This window comes from Felis catus, chromosome B2 (assembly GCF_018350175.1).
Source record: "Felis catus isolate Fca126 chromosome B2, F.catus_Fca126_mat1.0, whole genome shotgun sequence".
Taxonomy (NCBI): domain Eukaryota; kingdom Metazoa; phylum Chordata; class Mammalia; order Carnivora; family Felidae; genus Felis; species Felis catus.
Window position 1 is genome coordinate 65,497,501 of NC_058372.1, and position 20,000 is coordinate 65,517,500.

General features: G+C 41.2%; 1 protein-coding gene across 3 annotated transcripts in view; it reads left to right on the forward strand.

Annotated features, from left to right (window-relative positions):
* The first annotated feature begins 3,488 nt into the window (after positions 1–3,488).
* KCNQ5 (potassium voltage-gated channel subfamily Q member 5) overlaps positions 3,489–20,000 on the forward strand; it is a 523,224-nt gene continuing 506,712 nt past the window's right edge. The window contains exon 1 of one of the 3 annotated variants that reach the window (XM_011282435.3): positions 3,489–5,544. In XM_011282435.3, coding sequence (XP_011280737.3) covers positions 5,120–5,544 — 425 coding nt within the window. In that variant the 5' untranslated portion in view covers positions 3,489–5,119. The remainder of the gene's footprint in view (positions 5,545–20,000) is intronic. The other 2 variants (XM_023254134.2, XM_023254135.2) reach the window with 2 other exon arrangements.

Genomic DNA, 20,000 nt, shown 5'->3' on the forward strand with positions numbered 1-20,000 from the left:
GTCTCTTAACACAGTTTCTAAATATATGAATCTTTAAAAGATCAAATAGCTATATTCAAATTACCTTCAGAAAGAAGAACTAAAGTAGCTGGCAGAAAGAAAAAGTATTGCTGCCATACCAGCGTGTCAGAAAAAAAAAATGAAATTAGGCACTTGTATCACTCTGCCAAATACAACAGAGTTTTATGAATAAAAATGAAGGTAGTATTAGGAAAAAGGTCACAATGTAAATACAATCTCAAGAAATTGATACTACAAGATTTGGGACTGTTTCAAAATTTTCAGTAGAAAAAAAGTATCTATGAAAGAAAACCCTTCCTTTTTCAGGAAAAGTGAACAGGAATATTGAGGCTATATCTGTGTTTAGAGTGAAACCCCAAATTACTTTAAAACAACTAACAGAAACTTCCCAATCCTTTTCTTTTGGAAAGAGAAACTGTCAACATTATTAATACATATTAGTGAGCTAAGCTTCTTATTTCAAAACTTTGGTATTAGTTTCATAGTTAAAAATCTAGGTTTTTGTTTTTCTTTCAGTGGGTTTTATTTTGTTTTGTATTAAACACCCATAAGTTTCAGTGCTGGCTCAACAAGTATTTGTTTTGAAAAATTATTAACTTGTCCACACCTCAGTTTCTTCCCCTATAAATTGGGTATGATTGCAGTGCCTACTTGTGAGGCCATTGTCAGAATCAAATCAAATAATTCTTGCAAATCACAGTGCATAAAAACACATGCTAAATATTATTGTTTTCTTTGCCAATGGTTTTTAGCACATTATTTTAGTAATTCCTAGGAAAATAAATTTTTATTAGTTGTTATAATAAAATGGATTCTTTTTTTCAGCCTCTCCTACTCTTTGCTCCCCTACCAGCCTCTCTTCACACCCATATACACTCCATCTACACCCTTTTTGCATCTCTGGGGCAGAGGCTTTTCTGAAAGGGCCATGCCTCATCCATTGTGTGGGGAAAAGCTGGGATCCCTACTGTGTTAAAAGCTTCATATATTCTGGCTAGGCCCAGAAGATCTCTGATATTACCCTGGGTTCTCTGATTAATTTCTGTTTGTTGGAGAAACATTTTGAGTAGCTTTTAACATTATATCTCTTACAGATAAGAATTCTTGATTGACTAAAAATGGTGCTGTGGTACACAATACCCATATACTTAAAATATTAAGAAAAGGTAAATATGTTAACCAATGGTTATAATAAGATACCTAACAAATGCAATTATAGTTGCTATGCTTGTTGGTTTGATTATGATCTGATAGGAGAGAAATAAAAGCTAAGGAAAATGATGGTATAGCTTAAAGGGCATTCTATTCAAGAGTTACGAGATTTCACTTCTACCTCTAGGTCTACAAGACAAATAGCTAAGCCTTGAGCAAGTCACTGAGCAGCAGCCAAACAATGGATTTCCATTTCATTGGTAAATTTCCTTTTTGCTCTAAGGTTTGAGAATTCTTCTTACCTTTATTACTGTTCTGGTTGACCCAGGAATCTCACATGGATCAAAGTGCATCCACCTCACTAAAAAGTGGCATTTATATCACTCACTAGTTTATATGAACCATGAACATGACTTGATGGGAAGATATGTTGAGGGGGTAGGGCTGGGGCAAATGGGAAGATGGAAAGCCATAAAGAAAAAGAAAAGGGGGAGAGTAATGGGATCACTGACATTTTGTGAAACCAGCTCAGATCTAGCTGTTCTTCCCGAAAAGTCTTAACCTGGGCATCTCCTGGCTCTTGTATGGAATTTTCAATACTATTATTTAAGAGTACCCTTCAGAAGAAAAATATAATGGGATAGAAAACACACTGAAATAAAATATTTCTAGTAACTATTTTCAGTTGAAACCATCTCCATGTAGACTTCAGAGAACACAAGTTTCCAAGGTCACAAATTTCAGGCAGTCATCTTACAATCTGTGGAGAATGAATGGTTAAAAGCAAACCTATCTCAAAGAATGGGGAAGGCTAATCAACTCACACTTTACACTAGCAATAAACATTTGCCTTTGGAAAAAACGCGGTTGTCTTTTGCCTTTTATATCTCTCTATAATGCCCTAATATAATTGTTATGCACAGAATACACCCTATAATGTTTTTACTCCGCACAATATGTATTCCATCCTCTCTTCTGATATCTGGATTTTAATAGTTCAGGAAAATAAAAGGTAGTTTCCTAGCAACATTTGTACTCAAACACAACAACGGAGAAAGCTTCATGACAATACTTTGTTTTCCCCACAATTAATTCCTGCCTTTTGAGGTAAGTTAGCAGGTAGTAAAGAAAGCAAGGGACACACAAAGAGAATCTGGTATTAGAGGCCATGCAGCCTCACCTGGCTTTTCCTTCTCAGGTATGCAAGGGCTGAATGAGTAGGGCGTGCAGCTAAACGCCTCTTTCTGAAAGGTAGTTGACAGACACATTGAAATAAAACCATGTGCTCTTCTGTACGTACTCAGTTGGAGGTAAGGACTGTTTGATGGGATACTGTACTGGGAAGTGAGATTTCTGAGTTCCTAGCAACCCTATGCTATGAACGCTTGGGCAGGTCTCCTTACCTAAGCTAGCCCTCTAACTGGAGGTTACCCTAAAATATCTCAAAGGTGGAAACCAGTAAGAAGCCGCCTCTAAGCAGCTACTGATTACCAGATCTGATTTTTTTTGTTTCATGGCATTTACTTAACATCATGGTTTTACTGATGACTGCTGCCCCGCCAGGAAAATATCACTGGGAAACTAAGCAGCAGGTGCTCTTCCAGAGAACCGTGTCGGTACCGGTTCTGCCTTCCCAAAACTTCCTGCCTGCACGCTGGGCCCAGCTACATTAAGTGAGATGGAAGTCACCTGACCTGCTCAGAGGTGGTGGTCAAAGTTTGCAAGAAGGGAAAACCGCTTGGTTAAGAAGAAATGGTATTTGTTTACTTGCCTGCAGAATAGCCAAGATTTTCAAGTTTAAAGCGTGCACACGAATCATTTTGACTCTAGATCTTTCGCCCTGAAAGTCCAAGCACAGAAACTCCGCTGGGAGTCTAAATATAGCAACAGCAAACTCCCCCCACCCTCAGCTGGGGTCTCGTGCTGTTCTAGGATTGGAGAGCTTGCTCCAAGTTGCTCTCCGCATCTGCCTCGAATAGCAGGGCACAGAGCAATCTCTCGCACCTCCACAGTGCGTGGGTGTGAAGTGTATTAGGGGAAAGAGACAGTGACTCTGGGTACTGGTGGTTGCCTCACAGTCACGTGGCACCGCGGCCAGCTGCATCTAGCTGCTCCGGCTCTGAGCTAGTGACCGCCAAGAGAGGCTTGGGGGAAAAGGAGGGAGGGAAGCAGGGTCCAGCGGGTGACCAGGAGCCAGCGAGAGGGCTTCACGCAAACAGCAGTGCAACAATGCAAAGTAAAAGAAAGTAAAAGTAAAGCATTGAAATGCAGCTACTGCCAGAGGCAGAAAGGAGCTGCCGCGGGCGTGGGTGTGTGTACAGGAGGGAGTTGAGAGAGTCTGTATCCCCGAGGGGCGGAGACAGCTGAAATAAGACTTTTGCTTTAGTATTGCCTCGGCTTCAGGCTTCTAGAAGGAAAAGGCAGACGGAATCAGTACCTTGAGATCATCTGCTTTGGTGGAACCTTGGTTCTTTCTTCAGTCTAACGTGGTGGTTGTTTTCTTTCGTAATTTTGTGGGGGTGGGGGGTGAGAATCCACTCTTTCGGTAGAAGGTCCCAAGCCTGGCTTCCTTTCAGTTTCCCCACGCTGACTGTGAGGTTTAACTGCTTATGCTTTATAATGCTATGTTGCTGAAGGCCAGAGGCCGAAGCCAGTGGCACCGTGGCCTCCCTCCTCGCCTAGGGCGCGCACGCTTTGGGTCCCCAGAGTGTCAGAGGTGGTGGGAGACTCAGCCAGCACTAAGTCGCCACATGTCTCTCACCGTGTAAGTTACAGCCTACAGGGGTGGGGGAAGGACTCCAAGAAGCCGGTGTCCTGGGCTCTCTTCCCTCCAGGATTTTTCTCCCAGACTCTGGGGCCGCCGCTGCCACTGCGGAGACTTAACAGTTTTGTGACTTTTTTCGGACTTAAATGGAGATTTCTTGACGAAGGGAACCCAGTTCGCTCTCCCGTGCTTTCGCGCCGCTGTCAGGCGAAGCCCAGGGGCAACTCCTTAACCGCGGAGGAGCCACTCAGTAGTTTTTATGCCCTCCCTACACTCCACCCCCCCCGGGCTGGGAAGGATGTCCAGTTACTCGAGGGCTTGCTGCCTGATGCTGGGATGGAAAGTCACAGCCCGAGAGCTGGAGTGAGCCGCGGGGAGATGCCCGCTGCCCGCCTCTCCGCCTTGGGAGTCGTGTCCTGCCGGTCTGCACACTGAACTGGCAGGGACCCTCCAGCTGTGCGGGGGACCCGAGCGCCACTTCCCGGAGCGTCGCCCCACGCGCTCAGGTACTGGCTGGTACCTGAAGGGCAGGTCAGGGCCGTTCCACACACACACACCCCTTGCGGAAAGGATAGCAGGACCTGGCCCGGCATCTTAGCGGCGGGAGTCAGCAGAGACCTGCATCTCCAGTTTCTCTTCAGGGCACGAGGCCGACTTACCTTCCGGACAGCTCCAAAGCCCCTGAGAGAACTCAACCAAACTCGCGCCTCCGAGAGGGGCTTTCGAGCCAGGGGAGGGGGCGGACGCAGTCTGGGCGTGGGGAATCTAGTGAGAGAGGAAAGGGGGGAGCCTGGGACTGGGTGTGCGCTGGGCGCGCGCGTGGGAGCGTCCCGCACTCCGCGGGTCCGGCCCCGGGGCACTTGGGAAGGAAGGGGCTCTAGCTGCAGTAATGAGAGGAAGCAAGGGAAACCCTCTCAAAGTGACGTCCCAAACAGGTCCTGATTTCGAATTCGAAGCTAAAGACTGCTAGAAATTGGGCCTCCTTCGCACACCCCTCTCCGCCCCCACCCCAAAGCCCCGGCGGTTTGCTGGCTGCTCGCTTCCCCGCCCCTAGCTCGGAGGTCGCGGGCCGGCGGGCGCTCCGTCGGCCGCGGCTTCCTCCTCGAAACCCGCCCGCGCGCATGAGGCCGCTGCCCCCGCCACAGGCACTGGCGCCCCCCTCGCGGTGCCCGTGGTGATGCCATGCCCCGCCACCACGCGGGAGGAGAGGAGGGCGGCGCCGCCGGGCTCTGGGTGAAGAGCGGCGCGGCGGCGGCGGCGGCGGCGGCGGCGGCGGCGGGCGGGGGGCGCCTGGGCAGCGGCATGAAGGATGTGGAGTCGGGCCGGGGCAGGGTGCTGCTGAACTCAGCCGCCGCCAGGGGCGACGGCCTGCTGCTGCTGGGCACCCGCGCGGCCGCGCTCGGCGGCGGCGGCGGCGGCAGCGGCGGCGGCCTGAGGGAGAGCCGCCGGGGCAAGCAGGGGGCCCGGATGAGCCTACTGGGGAAGCCGCTCTCGTACACCAGTAGCCAGAGCTGCCGGCGCAACGTGAAGTACCGGCGGGTGCAGAACTATCTGTACAACGTGCTGGAGAGACCCCGCGGCTGGGCGTTCATCTACCACGCGTTCGTGTGAGTACCCGCGGCCCCCGCGCGCCCCCCGCCACGCCCGCTCCGGGGGGTCTATGTGCCTGGCCCCGTGGGACGCACTCCGCGCCCACGCCCTGGCCAGGCGCGCGCGCGTGCACACACTCTCACACACTCGCGCGCGCACACGTGGTGGCTTTTATTTCTTTGCACGTGTTTATGGTCTTCCTCCTAGAGCCTTCTACCTCCCTCAGCCCCACCTCCTCCACCTCTACGGACTCAGCCGACTCCCCTAACACACCCAATGAGCTGCCCCGCAGGTTTAGGCACCGAAGGCGAGAGCCGGGCAGACCTGGGACTTAGGCTGCGCGGATAATTGGGAGCGATTAGGTCCCGAAATACAAAAATTTCAACCGCGAGGGGCGCCCGGGAGCTGGGAAAGGCGAAGGGAGGATGTGCGCCGGTGTGAGGGCTCGTGAGAGTGTACTGGAGAGGTTAGGAGGTGATGCCAGGGTAGGACCGGGTAGTGAGGGGAGAAACGGACGGCTGGGTCCTCAGTCCTGGGGGCGGAGCTGGGGAAGCTGCCACTTGGTGGGGAAGGCAGCTAGGTTTTAGGTGCGCCCGGAAACACGCCTCGCCACCATCTCCACCACTAACGGAAAATCTGTCAGTGCGTGTAGTCCTTTCTGCCACCGAGATGGCTAAGGTCTAGAAAAGGCGAGCTGGGCGGGGCAAGGTGATGCTCTCGTGCAGTGGTAGAGGCCAGTGCTGAGCCTGGGGCTCCGGACCAAAGTGCGATAGCAGAGGCGCAAATGAGCCACCTGGGACAGGGATCAGGCAGTGGGTTAAGTAGGCATTTGTGCCTCCGAGTCAAAGTGCGTGTGTGAGTGTGTGTGTGCGTGTGTGTGTGTGTGTGTGTGTGTGTGTGTGTGTGTGTGTACGCCTTCACCATCTAGCAGAGAATGAATGCTTAATGAGAAAATGATTGGAAGCAAATGTTTATTTTTCCCTTAGGCATTTAAAACCTTTCAATGGCTTTAAAGTTTACTACTGTTTTTCCCACAAGGTCCATTCATTCAGTCTCCTGTTAGAGTTAGCTTTATCTGGACGTTTTAAGGTAGTTTTATGCCGTTACACCCTATCTAATTATTTCTCTTTTTTTCTCATTTTTCATCTCTTTTTAGTTTTTTCCCCCGTTTCTTATGTTAAAATGAAATATAAAGACATCAGCCTAAGGAGACCTGTAGAGAAGGTTTCAGGCACTCACTGATCCGTACCTTATTTCCTAGTAAAATAGGCTTTGAACACATAATCTAGGTTTCTTTTAGAAATGAGACATGTCATCCAAACATAGTTCTCACCTGGGTTGGAGGATTGGCATCAACAGCAAAAGCATTTTTTGAAATAACACGGAAGAAGGGGCTGGTTTTGTAAATAGGTGAACCTGGAATTTGACCATGTAGGAGTCAGGAAATTGGTGGAGTCTACAATCCGTGGGGCTCTGGTGTCTGGAAAATTTTACAGTCTCAGATTGATGTGAATATGTAGCATTAGGTAGAATATTCCAGCCAACTTTCCATGTTACAATGCACACAAGGAGAACACTGTGTAGCATCATTACCACATCAAAAGGTGTAACTTTTACTGTAAGATTCACATTGGTTTAGATGTGGTCACTGTACTAAATGATAGACATAGAGAAATACTATGATACTTTTCATGTTTGTCCTTTCTGAGTTGATATATAATTAATCATGTTACCTAGCAAGCCAGATAAATTCTTTTAACCTGTCAGGGTCTATTAAAACATTTAGCAATAATGATCCGTGTTCAATTTGGCAGCAAAGTAATATACTGTATGGAAAATGATTTTTTTTTACAATCGTATGCTCAGAATATATGTAGATTTAAATTTACAATATGATGCCATTGGTAAGTTTTAACTTTTGGTAAATTATGCACTGTATATTTGGATAGAGAGACAACTTTGGCTGATGCTCATGTTTTACATATCCTAAGTTTTGCCCTTGAACATGAATGAGGATTTACTGTAACGCAACATTGTCTTTTCAATATATTGGTGTTTAACAGATTTTTATGGCCTTACAGAATTTAGAATCTTTAACAAATAATTTTTCAAGAGGCTCAAGTTTGGATAATTCTCTACTCACCACACTTCATATCAACCTATCAATCAATGCCTTTAGTGGTAGATATGAAATAAATTATGTGTTTGTCAATACCATGTGCTAATAGGAAGTCTTGCTTTATACATTTCTAGACTCTGAAACTGTAATGCTTGAGCAGTTAGGTAGGGGTGCTAGATCCACATTAGCAGGGAGAGGGAATGGATAGCATCATCTTCTGGGAGGATTCTACACAACTATAGCCCACCCTGAGGGACAAGCCATCTTTGGCAATTGCTTCTTACTGTTTATTTAGAGAGCTGACTTTACACATTAAATGAGTAAAAGTTACTTTGAGCTGTGAGTCTAACAAGACCATTAATAATAAAGGAAATTATATGAAAATAATTTCTAAAGCAGTGTAACTAATTCCCTGCCAGCCTGGGAATCCCCAAATCTTACTTTAATAACAGTGTTTGTAGCACATTAAGGTTCTTGCCAAGAGCAAGTGCACTGTGATTAATGAGGTACTTCAGGGATGGATTTACATGGTCGACTAGTGTTTTCACTGCCAAAAAGCAAGAAAAGTATGTTTAAAGTTATATTTCAGGTAAAGACAAGTTTCTATTAAATATGTAAAAATCATTATTATAATGGCATTTTAATGGTATAAAATGTGTTTTCAAGTGTGTATATCTACTGATGAGATGTCTGGCAAGAGCAAGAGATGACCTACTTCAAATACTTTCTTCCAATCTTTATGAATTAGTGGGGATTAGGAGAGTCTGTTCCCTTACTATTCTTAAGGATTTACCAGACAGCTATGACTCCTCATTTCCTGTCTTCAGCTGTTCTTTGGCTGAATAGATGAACTATTCCAATATGAGGTGATATATTTATTTAAATGTTGTTTGTCCATTTTTTAAAATTGTATTTATTTACTTTGAGGTGGGGGGAGGGGCACAGAGAGAGAAGAGACAGAGGATCCAAGCAGGCTCTGCGCACGCCCAATGCTGGACTCAAACTTACAAACCACGAGATCATGACCTGAGCTGAAATCAAGAGTCGGACACTTAACCACCTGAGCCACCTGGGCACCTCTGTCCATTTTTAATTCATCCTCTTTTTGGGAAAAGTTTAGAAGAATAATGGTGGTAGTAGAACACATGATAGGGCTTCATATATAAATTTGCATTGATGCAGCAAATGTGGTTCTAAAACACAGCATGTTAAACAGGGTGCCAGATACACATAACCCCTACTTTGTCCAGAGTATCTTTGCCTGAGGTAATGCCATGGATCAGAATTTATAGATATTTTAAATTAGAAGAAACAGCCCACTCACCCAAGCTAAGAAATTGCAATTCATCCTTGACACCTTTGTTTTTATGAAACTTGGTCCTGCTGGCCATCCAAAAGATCATTAAATTCTGTGTATTCACCTTGTAAATATATTTCCTATCTATTCCCTTCTCTCCTTTGCTATTGCTACTATCCCTCTCTGTTTCTCAGTATCTCTCCATTGGATTATTTGTAATATTCTCCTGCTTAATTATCCAGCTTCTGTTCTCAGCCTTCCAGCTTTCCACTCTGGCACCATAGTGTTTTTCCTAAAATGTAAATCTTATCATATCATCCCCTTACCTATAACCTTTGGGGTGAGGGTCATAAATGTAAATTAAATGGATTGAGGATGGTTAAGAGTTGGGAAAGTAGAGACAATAGTGTAGTTAACCAAATTCCTTGGAACAGTACACAAGACACTCTATGACATGGCCTCTGTCCATCTTTCTTTCTTCACCTCCTAATGTTCACTCTGAGCTCCAGCCTTATTCCGTGTGTCTCGTTGCTGTACTTTTGCTCATGCTGCTTCTTTTAATTCTTGCCACTCCATGCGTTCTGGCTGTCTAACCCCTGAGCTTTCTTCAAAACACAGTTTAAGGATTGCTTCCTCTTAGACACATCTCCCCACTCCCAGGATAACTCAGGTGCCCTTTGTCTTAGGTTCTTTGGCACTTCAGGATGTCATTATGATGGTGCTTGCCCCACTGTTTTCTCTGTGAGCTACTTGGTCTGGCTCTCCCACAGGAGGGCAAACCTCCCACACAGAGATAAGGAGAACTACTTATCTCTGAATTCCAAGCACCTAGCAAGATGCCTTGTACCTAGTAGGTTCTCAGTAAATGCTTGCTTAATGATTAAGTAAATAATTTCTCTTAGAAGCCTTTCATTGAGGAGTTTCCAAGTGAACTAAAGCTGATGGAACTACTAAATCTTTTTGATTTTCTTAGAAGATATTGATAACTGATTTTGAGGAGAAAGGTATGGAGCTGGAAGTGGGAGACCATTGCTTTGCTTCCAACTTTCCAACTAATTAGCTTTGTGACGTGGAATAAACCATTTCACCATTTTGGGTATCCAAATCTGTATCTGTGAAATGGGCATGTCACTGTCCAGTGTCTGTGATGGAGCCACGATGGCGGAGGATGCTGCAGATAGTCTAACATTCTATCACAAAGGGAAGGTATATTTGTAATAAGAAGGGATCTTTTATCGTTTCTTTTCCTCATTTTTAGCTGCAGGACTACTTCCTAAATGGTCACTTTAAGTTTTCTCCTAACTCCTGGTGAGGTTGTGTGCCACATAGTAACCAAAGTGACCTTTCTAAAGAGTTAAACAGAATGCATCACTCCTAGGCTTGGAGAAGGAATCAGTTTGTTGTCTGTCTCTACCCAACTCTTTAAAGGCAGGGACTCTTTCCATCTTGTCCTCTGCTGTATCACCAGCACCCAGCACAGTGTCTGCCACATAGAAAATGCTTCTGCTTAGAGACTGATTCACCTACTGGTACCCCCAGTCTCCAAAGTATACTACTGACTTCCTGGTGGAAAACAAGAGTTTACACTACTGGTCGCTACCTGTGTCCGGACTCAATTAGACCCAATGAATGACTTTATTATTTACATATATATTCTATTCTGGATTAAAGCTATGTCCATGGAAATTGATATTTGCCTTTTATTTTTACTCCTACATTCCTTAAACATCACCTATTTCCCTTACATGTAGAAGGGACTTATCCAAGTTATACTGCTGTATACCTTGCTAATAGGGTAACATAAAATGCTACAGATATATCCTTCAGATCGATTTGTTTTCAGAAATTTAAACAATGCTGTAGTATTTGAGGCTCATAGTAATACTGAATTAAAATATTGAAAGGGTTAAAATATTAGTATTGGGACTATTATGGCCTAAAGGAAATAAAACCTAAGAAAAAAACATTTCAAAATGGACTGAAGTCTTGATACAAGAAACACTATAAACAAGGAAGATTGCCAGCAGCCTTTTGATAATTGCTTGCAAAGAAGTGGTGCCAGTTTTAATTTTTAATTGCAAATGGCTATTTTGGCAGATGAAAATGCCAGCAGAGCATGTTTTATCCTAACCCAGTGGTGTGAAACGACTTGAAGTCCAATTGTTGAATAGCTGCAGTTCAGAGTTATGTTTAATGATTTGTAGATGTTTCCATTTTAATTTCCTTTTCTTCAACTATTTACAAGTATGCTATTTGAAATTTTATTTTGTTGCAACCTGGGAGATAGATTGGCTTCACCACTGTATTTTTTATAATTACTGTAATTCTTTGATGGGTCTCAGAGTTTCAGCTGAGCCTTTTGATCCTTTGTTATCAGTGTGTCTAAAGAATGAGTTTCCTAAATGCTACTGATGTCATCTAATCCTAAACTTAAAGATAGTTTGAACTTCTCCATTATATAAGCATATATATGCACACATATTCCATGTGTATATTCCATACACATACCAATACACATACAATACACACACATACATTGTCAGTGAGCAGAGAACTTGTTCATGAAAATATTTACATGCACTTTATTTTTGCTCCTCTAAAAGTAAGACATCTGAATAAAATGCAGGTTAAAAAGAAAAAGGATATTGAAGTTACTCTTGGCAATATGGAGATTATATCATAATTTTAAAGATATTTAAGTACATATGGGCACTTGTTACAAACTCAGTCATAGTGTCTGTTGCTTCCATTTACCAGTGAGGTAATTCTAGAATCTCTACTCTTTCTTAGTCAGTGGTAGGATGATCTTTTATAATCATGTTATAATTTCTCTTTTCTTTTTTTAATAGTCAATTTAGTTTAATATTTAATTAACAGCCATTATGTGAATCAGTTAATGTGCTGGTTGCTGGTGGTTCAAAAAAGGGAATTATGTGGACCCTGACCTCAAGGAAATTCCATTAGGAAATATAATTACATTTGGATTCAATTATCAGTGTTATTGATTTGATAACTATGAGCAAGTTACTTCCAATAGTACTTACTAAATATGTAAAATAGGCATAATAATATTCCACCAAGGTATTACAGCATCATATAAATTATATGTGTATAATCACACTTAGAATGGTGGCTGTTAATAAAATTATAGAGAAGAATAGAAATAATGCAGTGGTGGGCTATATTGCTATTTTAAAGGTCTAGGATTTTATCCTGTAGGTGATAGGCAGTCTTTCAGTTAGGTGGGGTTTGGGCAGGTAATGATATTGAATTTCTATTTTAGATTGATCACTCTGTCAGCTCTACTAATGCTGGCTTGAAAGAGGAGATAGGAAAGCTTTTGAAACTGATGTTTCAACTTAGGCAAGAGATAATTTGGACTTGGACTGGGGCAGTGGTAGTAAAGATGGGGAAAAAATATGATGGAGTAGAAATGTATTAAAATATGGTGATTAAGTTGAAATATGATGATGGAGTTGAAATATAGTTAACGAAGTGAATTTGGAAAATGAAGACGAGAGATAGATTTGTTATTTCTGGATTCCTGGTTTGGGTGGTTGGCTAGATAGTGGGGCCATTAACTGAGATCACAAAAACAGACAGTAGGGTGAGTGGAATGTTGGGGGTGATAAAATGAATTTAACAGTGGACATGTTGAGCTTTTAGTGACTGGAACTTCCAGCTATATGTTTCCAGCAGCTGTGAATAAAAATTTAAAATACATAAAAGCACAAATAAGAGTTAAAACTACAAGAAGTGCATGTAAAGAGAGAGGGCAAAAATAACTTAAGGAAGGAAACCTGCGGAATACCAACATGTAAATGGTAAACAGAGGAAATAGGGGACATTAAAAGGAATAGACAGCAAGATAGATTAAACAAATTAACAATAAAACTATAAATAATCTATAAAACAACAGATTAAAAAAATGGTTAGATGGTCAGGGAAATCAAGGATGTTCCAAAAAGTGTGAAATGTAGACAGTGATTTAGAAAGATAAGGACTGTGGAGTTACCATTAGATCTGGCAATTTCGAAGTCTTCAGTGATTTTGTAAGCTCACCAATTGTTCACCTTCAGTGAAGTGGTTAGGGCAGAAGTCGGAAAGCTCTTAATTGAGAAACGAGTCAGAAATGAAGAGACAAAACAGCAAATGTAAGCCATGTATTCAGTTAACCAGTTAGCAAGAATATGTTTCAAGAGAGATTGGAACACTAGCTAGAAGGAAATACAAGACTAAGGGGGAAAGCAAGAGAGAATAAGTTACCATCATCAGTAGTCATTTTAATTATTGACCATATACTGGACATTGTCCTAAATTCTTTGTGCACATCAACTCTTTTAATCCACAGAATAGCCCTAAAAGATACTATTGATATCATCTCCCTTTAATAGATCAGAATACTGAGGTAGGGAGACGCTCAGTACTCTGTCTGAGGTCAGCCACTGAATTAATGGCAGAATAGGGCTTTGTACTAAGGCAGATTGGTTGAGAGCCCATGTTCTTAGCCATTATATCTTGATTGTGATGGTACCTGTGGGCCTAGGGATCCTCCTATCAGATAGCGTATTTACAAAAACTGCTTTTGGGTCTCTTATAGATAGCTCTTAGCAATGTAGTATATGCATAATAAATACTTGGTGAAAAAATGAACAATAGTCAAAATTCCTTATGAACTGGTACCAGAGAATTATATATAAATTAGTGGCATTAGGAATGTTTGTTCCTTTGTCTTCAAATTCTAACCAGCTCAAGTTGTAATTTTTCCATAAAGGTTTTCCTGATACCTTTGGCTTATTTCCTGACCTCCATTTACCCATTGCTTTTATTATTTAGACTATTTACTTTAGCCCTTAATTACATTTTTGCATTGACTTCAAATTGTATCATTTATCTAATTCTTCACAAATAAATTCTAAGGAAACTAAAGAACCCTCTTTAGTATCTCCCAGATTTTCATTCTTTATTTTTAATCAAAATTCACCCTACCTATTGCTACCAATAAGATTGTTTGAATCTTATAATCTTTTGTTTTCCCAAACACGAATTTTAAGTTCTCCTAATTTAAATTGTAGAGCAATTTGTATTGAAGACCCAAATTGCTGTTATTGCTTCTTAGTACCATTCCCTATGAACATTAAATTTCTAATTTATACTTTCACTGCAGAATACCTAAGATTCATTTAAAAAGAACAGAAATTGCTTAAGTTTCATAATGGCTGAGCATAGAACCATTTTCTCCAAACTGAATTTACAGGATTTTACTTCTTTAAACTAATAAAATAAGCTTGTTTTCTTCATGCTAACATAAATACATTTCATTTCTCCTCCATGCTTGTCTCTGTCTCCTTTTATATATACATTTTTTTTTTCTGGGAGTTTCTCTTTTCTCTCTCCCATTTGTTCCATTTTCCACCCTCCTGCCCCCAATTAAGCTACTCTTAATTTTTTGTTTGTTTTGTCCTTCCTCTCCATGCACCCATCTTTTTAGAATGGTGTTTCTGCACGTTTCTTTATATCATGTTGTATAATTTAATTCTCTTCCTGTTAAAGCTGTCTACTCTTAATCAGGAGATGCATTGAGTCTGTAATTGCTTACAAGCTCCAAGAGTGCACTGCTCCAAGATATAAGTAAACTGGGCCACCTAATTTACACATTGTATTGCAGTAATTAACAGAAGCCTCCAGAAAGATGTGAGGGCTAGAGACCTCTACTTTTCTTAGAGTTTTAGTTAAGGTCAAATTTCTTAGAAAATAAGGGAGTGAAGTCTTAAAATTGCTCTGAGGTTTTCTAGTATCTATTTATTATTTCTGAAATCTGGGAATATTCAGATAAATATGCAATAAATAGTTTATAAAAAGCATATTTTTGTATTGGAAACTGACTGCTATATATGGATGATAAATAAATTGGAAATAATTTTTATTCCAGATGGAATTATAGAGAAAGGTACATTAAAGAAGTCTAAATATGTTTGTGATGTAAACAATAGTAGTTAACTTGAAAATATTCAACACATAGACTGCTATAGTCATGAGGGGTTTCCTTATTCATTGAGCCAAGAAGTAGATCAATAATTTGGCAGCAGAGAGTTGTACTTTTCCTCTTTAATTGAGAGATTAAAGCATGGATTCAAAATGCAAGTGTCACAGGAGTACATATGAGATAGCAAACCACCTGTATTTTTTCCTACTTGGAAAATTTTCCAAAGCATAGACCATGTGAAAGCTATTTCCATAACCTTTTATAGAAGGGGAGACTTCCATTTCTCTGAACCTTTCTCTCATACCTGAATGAATCTAGGACTAGATGGAATTGAGAATTTGGATTCTTCTTCTCACATTTTGAGTTGTTGGATACATTTCTCAGCTTTCTGATTTATTTTTTAATGTGTATTTAAAGAGACATTTTTTAATGTGTATTTATTTAAAAAATTTTTTTTTCAACGTTTATTTATTTTTTTTGGGGGGGACAGAGAGAGACAGAGCATGAACGGGGGAGGGGCAGAGAGAGAGGGAGACACAGAATCGGAAACAGGCTCCAGGCTCTGAGCCATCAGCCCAGAGCCCGACGCGGGGCTCGAACTCACGGACCGCGAGATCGTGACCTGGCTGAAGTCGGACGCTTAACCGACTGCGCCACCCAGGCGCCCCAATGTGTATTTATTTTAAGAGAGCATGAGCAGGGCAGGGGCAGGGAGAGAGGGGGAGAGAGAATCTCAGGCTCACCGTGGAGCCTAACACGGGGCTCAATCTTAAGACTGTGAGATAATGACCTGAGTGGAAATCAAGAGTAGGACACTTAACTGACTCAGACACCCAGGCACCCCTCACCTTTCTGATTTGTAAAGTTAGGACATAATTTGGAATATTTGTTCAATAACCTGACCTCTTATTATGTGTATGATCCTGAGTAGGAACTACCAGGGCTAAATGGAAATAGAACACAACATGTTCTCTCAAGGAATTTTTTACTCCAGAAGGATATTAACTATTTACTGAGCTACAAAAACCATTTATCTGAATTGACTTAGGATAAAAGCAAAGGTTGGCCCTTTTCCAGCGGCTTTTAGCTGTTGCTGCTATTGAAAGGGTTTACAAGGTAAACTCCAGAATCACCATATAAAGAACTGCTGATTGCCAGTTCTCTTGACCCCTTGGGAAACTTTGGTGTTCAATTGCCTGTACAGGTGGGCGTTCTGCTCAGGGCATTCCCACACAAAGACCAAATACAGGAGTTCCCACTGATCATAGTAATTTCCAAAGAGTAGTAATTAAACTAGTTAAACTAAATGTTCTAGTTAATAAAACATTCTGAGTATGTTTAATTTGCTCCAAAGTATTTTTAAAAATAGAAAAGAAACCAGTGCTGCTTCATAGTACTTTGTTTAGGAATGTTATTTTTTTTCTCCCCAAAATGGCTGAAGAACAATAACGTAAGCCAAAAATTTGTTGTTGTTGTTGTTGTTTACATCAAATGAAATGCCTATCTTCAGTATATACTCAAGTTTCTAATATTGTTAACTTCTTTATTCTGGTACCTGGAAGGAAAATATTATACCCAGCTTTCCAGAGGGTCTAGAATTCATTCATTCAATCATTCATTCATTCATTCTTGGATTCATTCATTCAATAATTGAATGTCCACTGCATATCCTGTCCTCATGTCCTTGGAACACTTTGAAAATACTGCTTTGCATTTGATTGACTTTCTCTAGGCATGTGGAAAATGGCTCTCTTCTTCAGCTTTCACTTCAGAGTGAAAGTAAGATCAGTAAGTGGAAGAATTTGTGTTCATTGTGATCTCTAAGGTGCTTTTCACTCATCTCCTTAAGACTAGAATCTAACCTTCAAATATATTTCTGAGCTAGATAAGCAATCAAGTTAAGGAATTACAAGGTGAGATTAAATTAGTTTTAAATTTTCCATGCCAGATGATAAAATCCTATGGCTCTGTTTTGCTTCATCAAATGGAAAAGGTAGAGAAGCTGAATGGCAATACAAAAGACTTTGAGGTAACCCATTTTTAACCTTCAAGATAGGATCTTGAACCCAAGGAACATTTACTCTTACTCTTGCTGTCCTTGACAACTAGAAATGACAGTCACTTTGTTTAGGAGCAACATTTTACCAAGCTTGCACAAATTGGTATCATGGTTTTTGTTTTCTTTTTCCTTTAGAAGAAAGTCGGGTAAGGTCTTTTAGATTCAGGTCCACCAAAAGAGAAACACAATGTGATGTTTCAAAATCACCCCCAAAGGAATGAGCTACCCTAGTTATGTTACCTTACTTCAATCTTAAATTGAGATAGTCCTGCAGACCTTCTAAAGATAAGACAAGAGACAAAAAAGGGAAGAAAAAAGTATCCAGTCATCATATTTGTGCCAATCATGTTGACTTCTAGGTAGTCATTCAGGCCACCAGTTTGGTTTGACCATCATGCTTCAGTGGCCTATTATTGTCTTCTCTAAGAAGAAGGGAATAGTAGTCATCCCACTGAAAGTATAACTTATCTTTAGCAGGAAAGATTCTCTTACATGGTTCTAGAGTGTTCACTTCCAATGTTGGACTTGATGAGTTACTTCACAAATTACTGTTCCCAAACTAGTTGGGTCATGTTTCCAAGAGCTATTTTCCAGAGCTCATGGGTATGGAGTTTCATTCCAGGCTTTGGGGCAAGAAGTAGATAATAAAAATAAGTTTATAGATGGTCCTAAGTGAGGTAGCCTAGACAACCTTAAACAAGAATAATCAAGACGTTATCATCACATTGTGCTGGAGAAAACATAATATTCCTCTAATTCAAAGGTAGTTATCATAACTCACAAGTGCTGTCAGTGAGGGATTACATATTTTTCCTCCAAATAAGGTTAAAGGCAATTACCTGAATTTTTTTTTTCTCTTTGGTTGGTTGTTGGTCCAAAGTCCCTTTTCACATTGCAATCTTAATATAAGTTTGCAAAGCACATGATAATACATTTAAAAGTTATGTTTTATTTTTGTTCTTGTTTGTTTTTATTTTGCCTCAAGAGCCACACGTAAAGTGAGTGGTTACTCCAGAATAATTGTCTGGGAGTGGTATGGCCACATTGCATGACAAGGACTTGGCCTGGAGTGTTTGCTCTGAGAGTGTGAAGGGGCAGAGAATAGAATTCAAAGGGAGAACTGGAGGTCTTAGTCCTTGATCAATTTTTGGTAGGAAAAAGAGATGAAAGAGTTAAAGGTTTCGAGGTTTCAAGCAAATGTGACTATGACCGAGTAGAAGTTGCTTAATTCTGTTTTAGGGAGAGACGGGATGCATGGTGGACATGTTTGGGCATTGGGAGAGAAAGACTGAGGGTCATTAGTTACCAATGTGGAGGTAATGGATGAAAAAATAATAAAGGTGTTGGGAGAAGAATGTAGCAAGAGAGGTTTAGCAAATAGTGGCATGTGGGGAGAAAAGAGGGGAAAGAAGTGTTTGTGAAAGGGACAGAGAGGAGGAAGACCAGTGCCATACAGCATCCAAAGGAGAACCAAGACTCAGAGAAGGATTGCAGTGGGGCGAAAGTATTATAAAGAAGAGAAATGAAGATGTCAATGTAAAAAGTAGCAATAATATGGAAAGCAGGATAAAGGGAGAGGGGCCAGAACCTACAAGAAAACTCAGTGATCTAGGAGTGAACAGCATTTGCAGCACTATGTGCTAGGAGGACATCTAGTATCACAGGGGGAAAAAATCATGTCCTGGAAAAAGGGCCAAAATAACTCAACAACCCGTTACAATGCAAGTATAGCAGTCAGCATTTCAAAAGGCATCCACAGGATGAGGGGTGTCCCTGAAGGTATGGAATGGGGACTTCAGGGGAAAGGGTGGTATTCAGAGAGCTTCCTGTGAAAGCAGGGAAATCTGGTTTGAAAGGGGTTTTGCAGTCCCTGAGAGAGATGCTGATAAGTGCCAAGCAGTTATGAAGAGTTTGAGATAAGGCACCAAACAGTGCTTGGAGGGGAAAAGAAGGAGACAGATTAGGCTGCAGAATTGACAATTGAATGGGTAGAGAGAGAGAATGGTAGATTAGAGAGCAACAGTGTAAAACTAAACCTTTCTTTATTTCCCCAAGCAGCTGGAGGTGTGCACAAATATAAAAACATAGGGAAAGGGCCCCTCTAGAAGAGGAAAGATGAATGTAATTGAAGAGGAACAGATCCTAGAAAAAGAGAGATAGGGATTTATGGTAAATAAACAGTTTAAGGCAGCAGCCAGAGGTGAATAACACGATTTCTTAACAACTGCAAGGCCCTGATGGAGTTTGGCATAACCAGGTGGAAGACTCAGTGTGTGTGATTTGGAGAATCTCTCTGACGGTGATGTGCAGAGGAGATTTAAAAAGCAGATGGAGCCATAACCCAGAGCTGGCAACTGTGTCTAGGGAATGAGAAATGCTCTAGGAGTCACACACACTAAACACGGGTGACCTTGGGCAAATCACTAACTTCTCTAAGCACCGACCATCTGAAAAATGTAGACATGATAAATGTGGAAATGTACAAGTTATGAAAGCTCCTTATATAATTGCTGACACACACACACACACACACACTCGCACACACACGCACACACACGCACACACACACACACACACACACACACACACACACACAATGGTAGTTTTTATACTTCCTAACCAAATATAGTCTTTTAGCCTCTTCAGAGGAGGAGATACTGCAATAATAAATACATGTAAAAACGTGTTTAGTGAATAAATGAGTGAATAAATGAATTACCACAATATATTAGTTATTTTACAACAGCATTGTATTTAGTGCTAAGATTAGACAGTCAGAAATCCCTTTGTCTGTGTAAGCTTTTTTAGTTTGAGCTAAAAGATTTTTCTCAGGAATCAGGAAATATTTTATAATGTCTTTATTTTTGAATACTTGGATAAAGGCACATTCTTAAAGCTTAAAGTTGAAAACACTGTCAAAGACTACTAATATGACACATTTAAGTAATAAGATTATAGAGCTGGAAGGACCTTTGGTAACTGCTCTAACACTGTCTTTTTTTTAGATGGGAA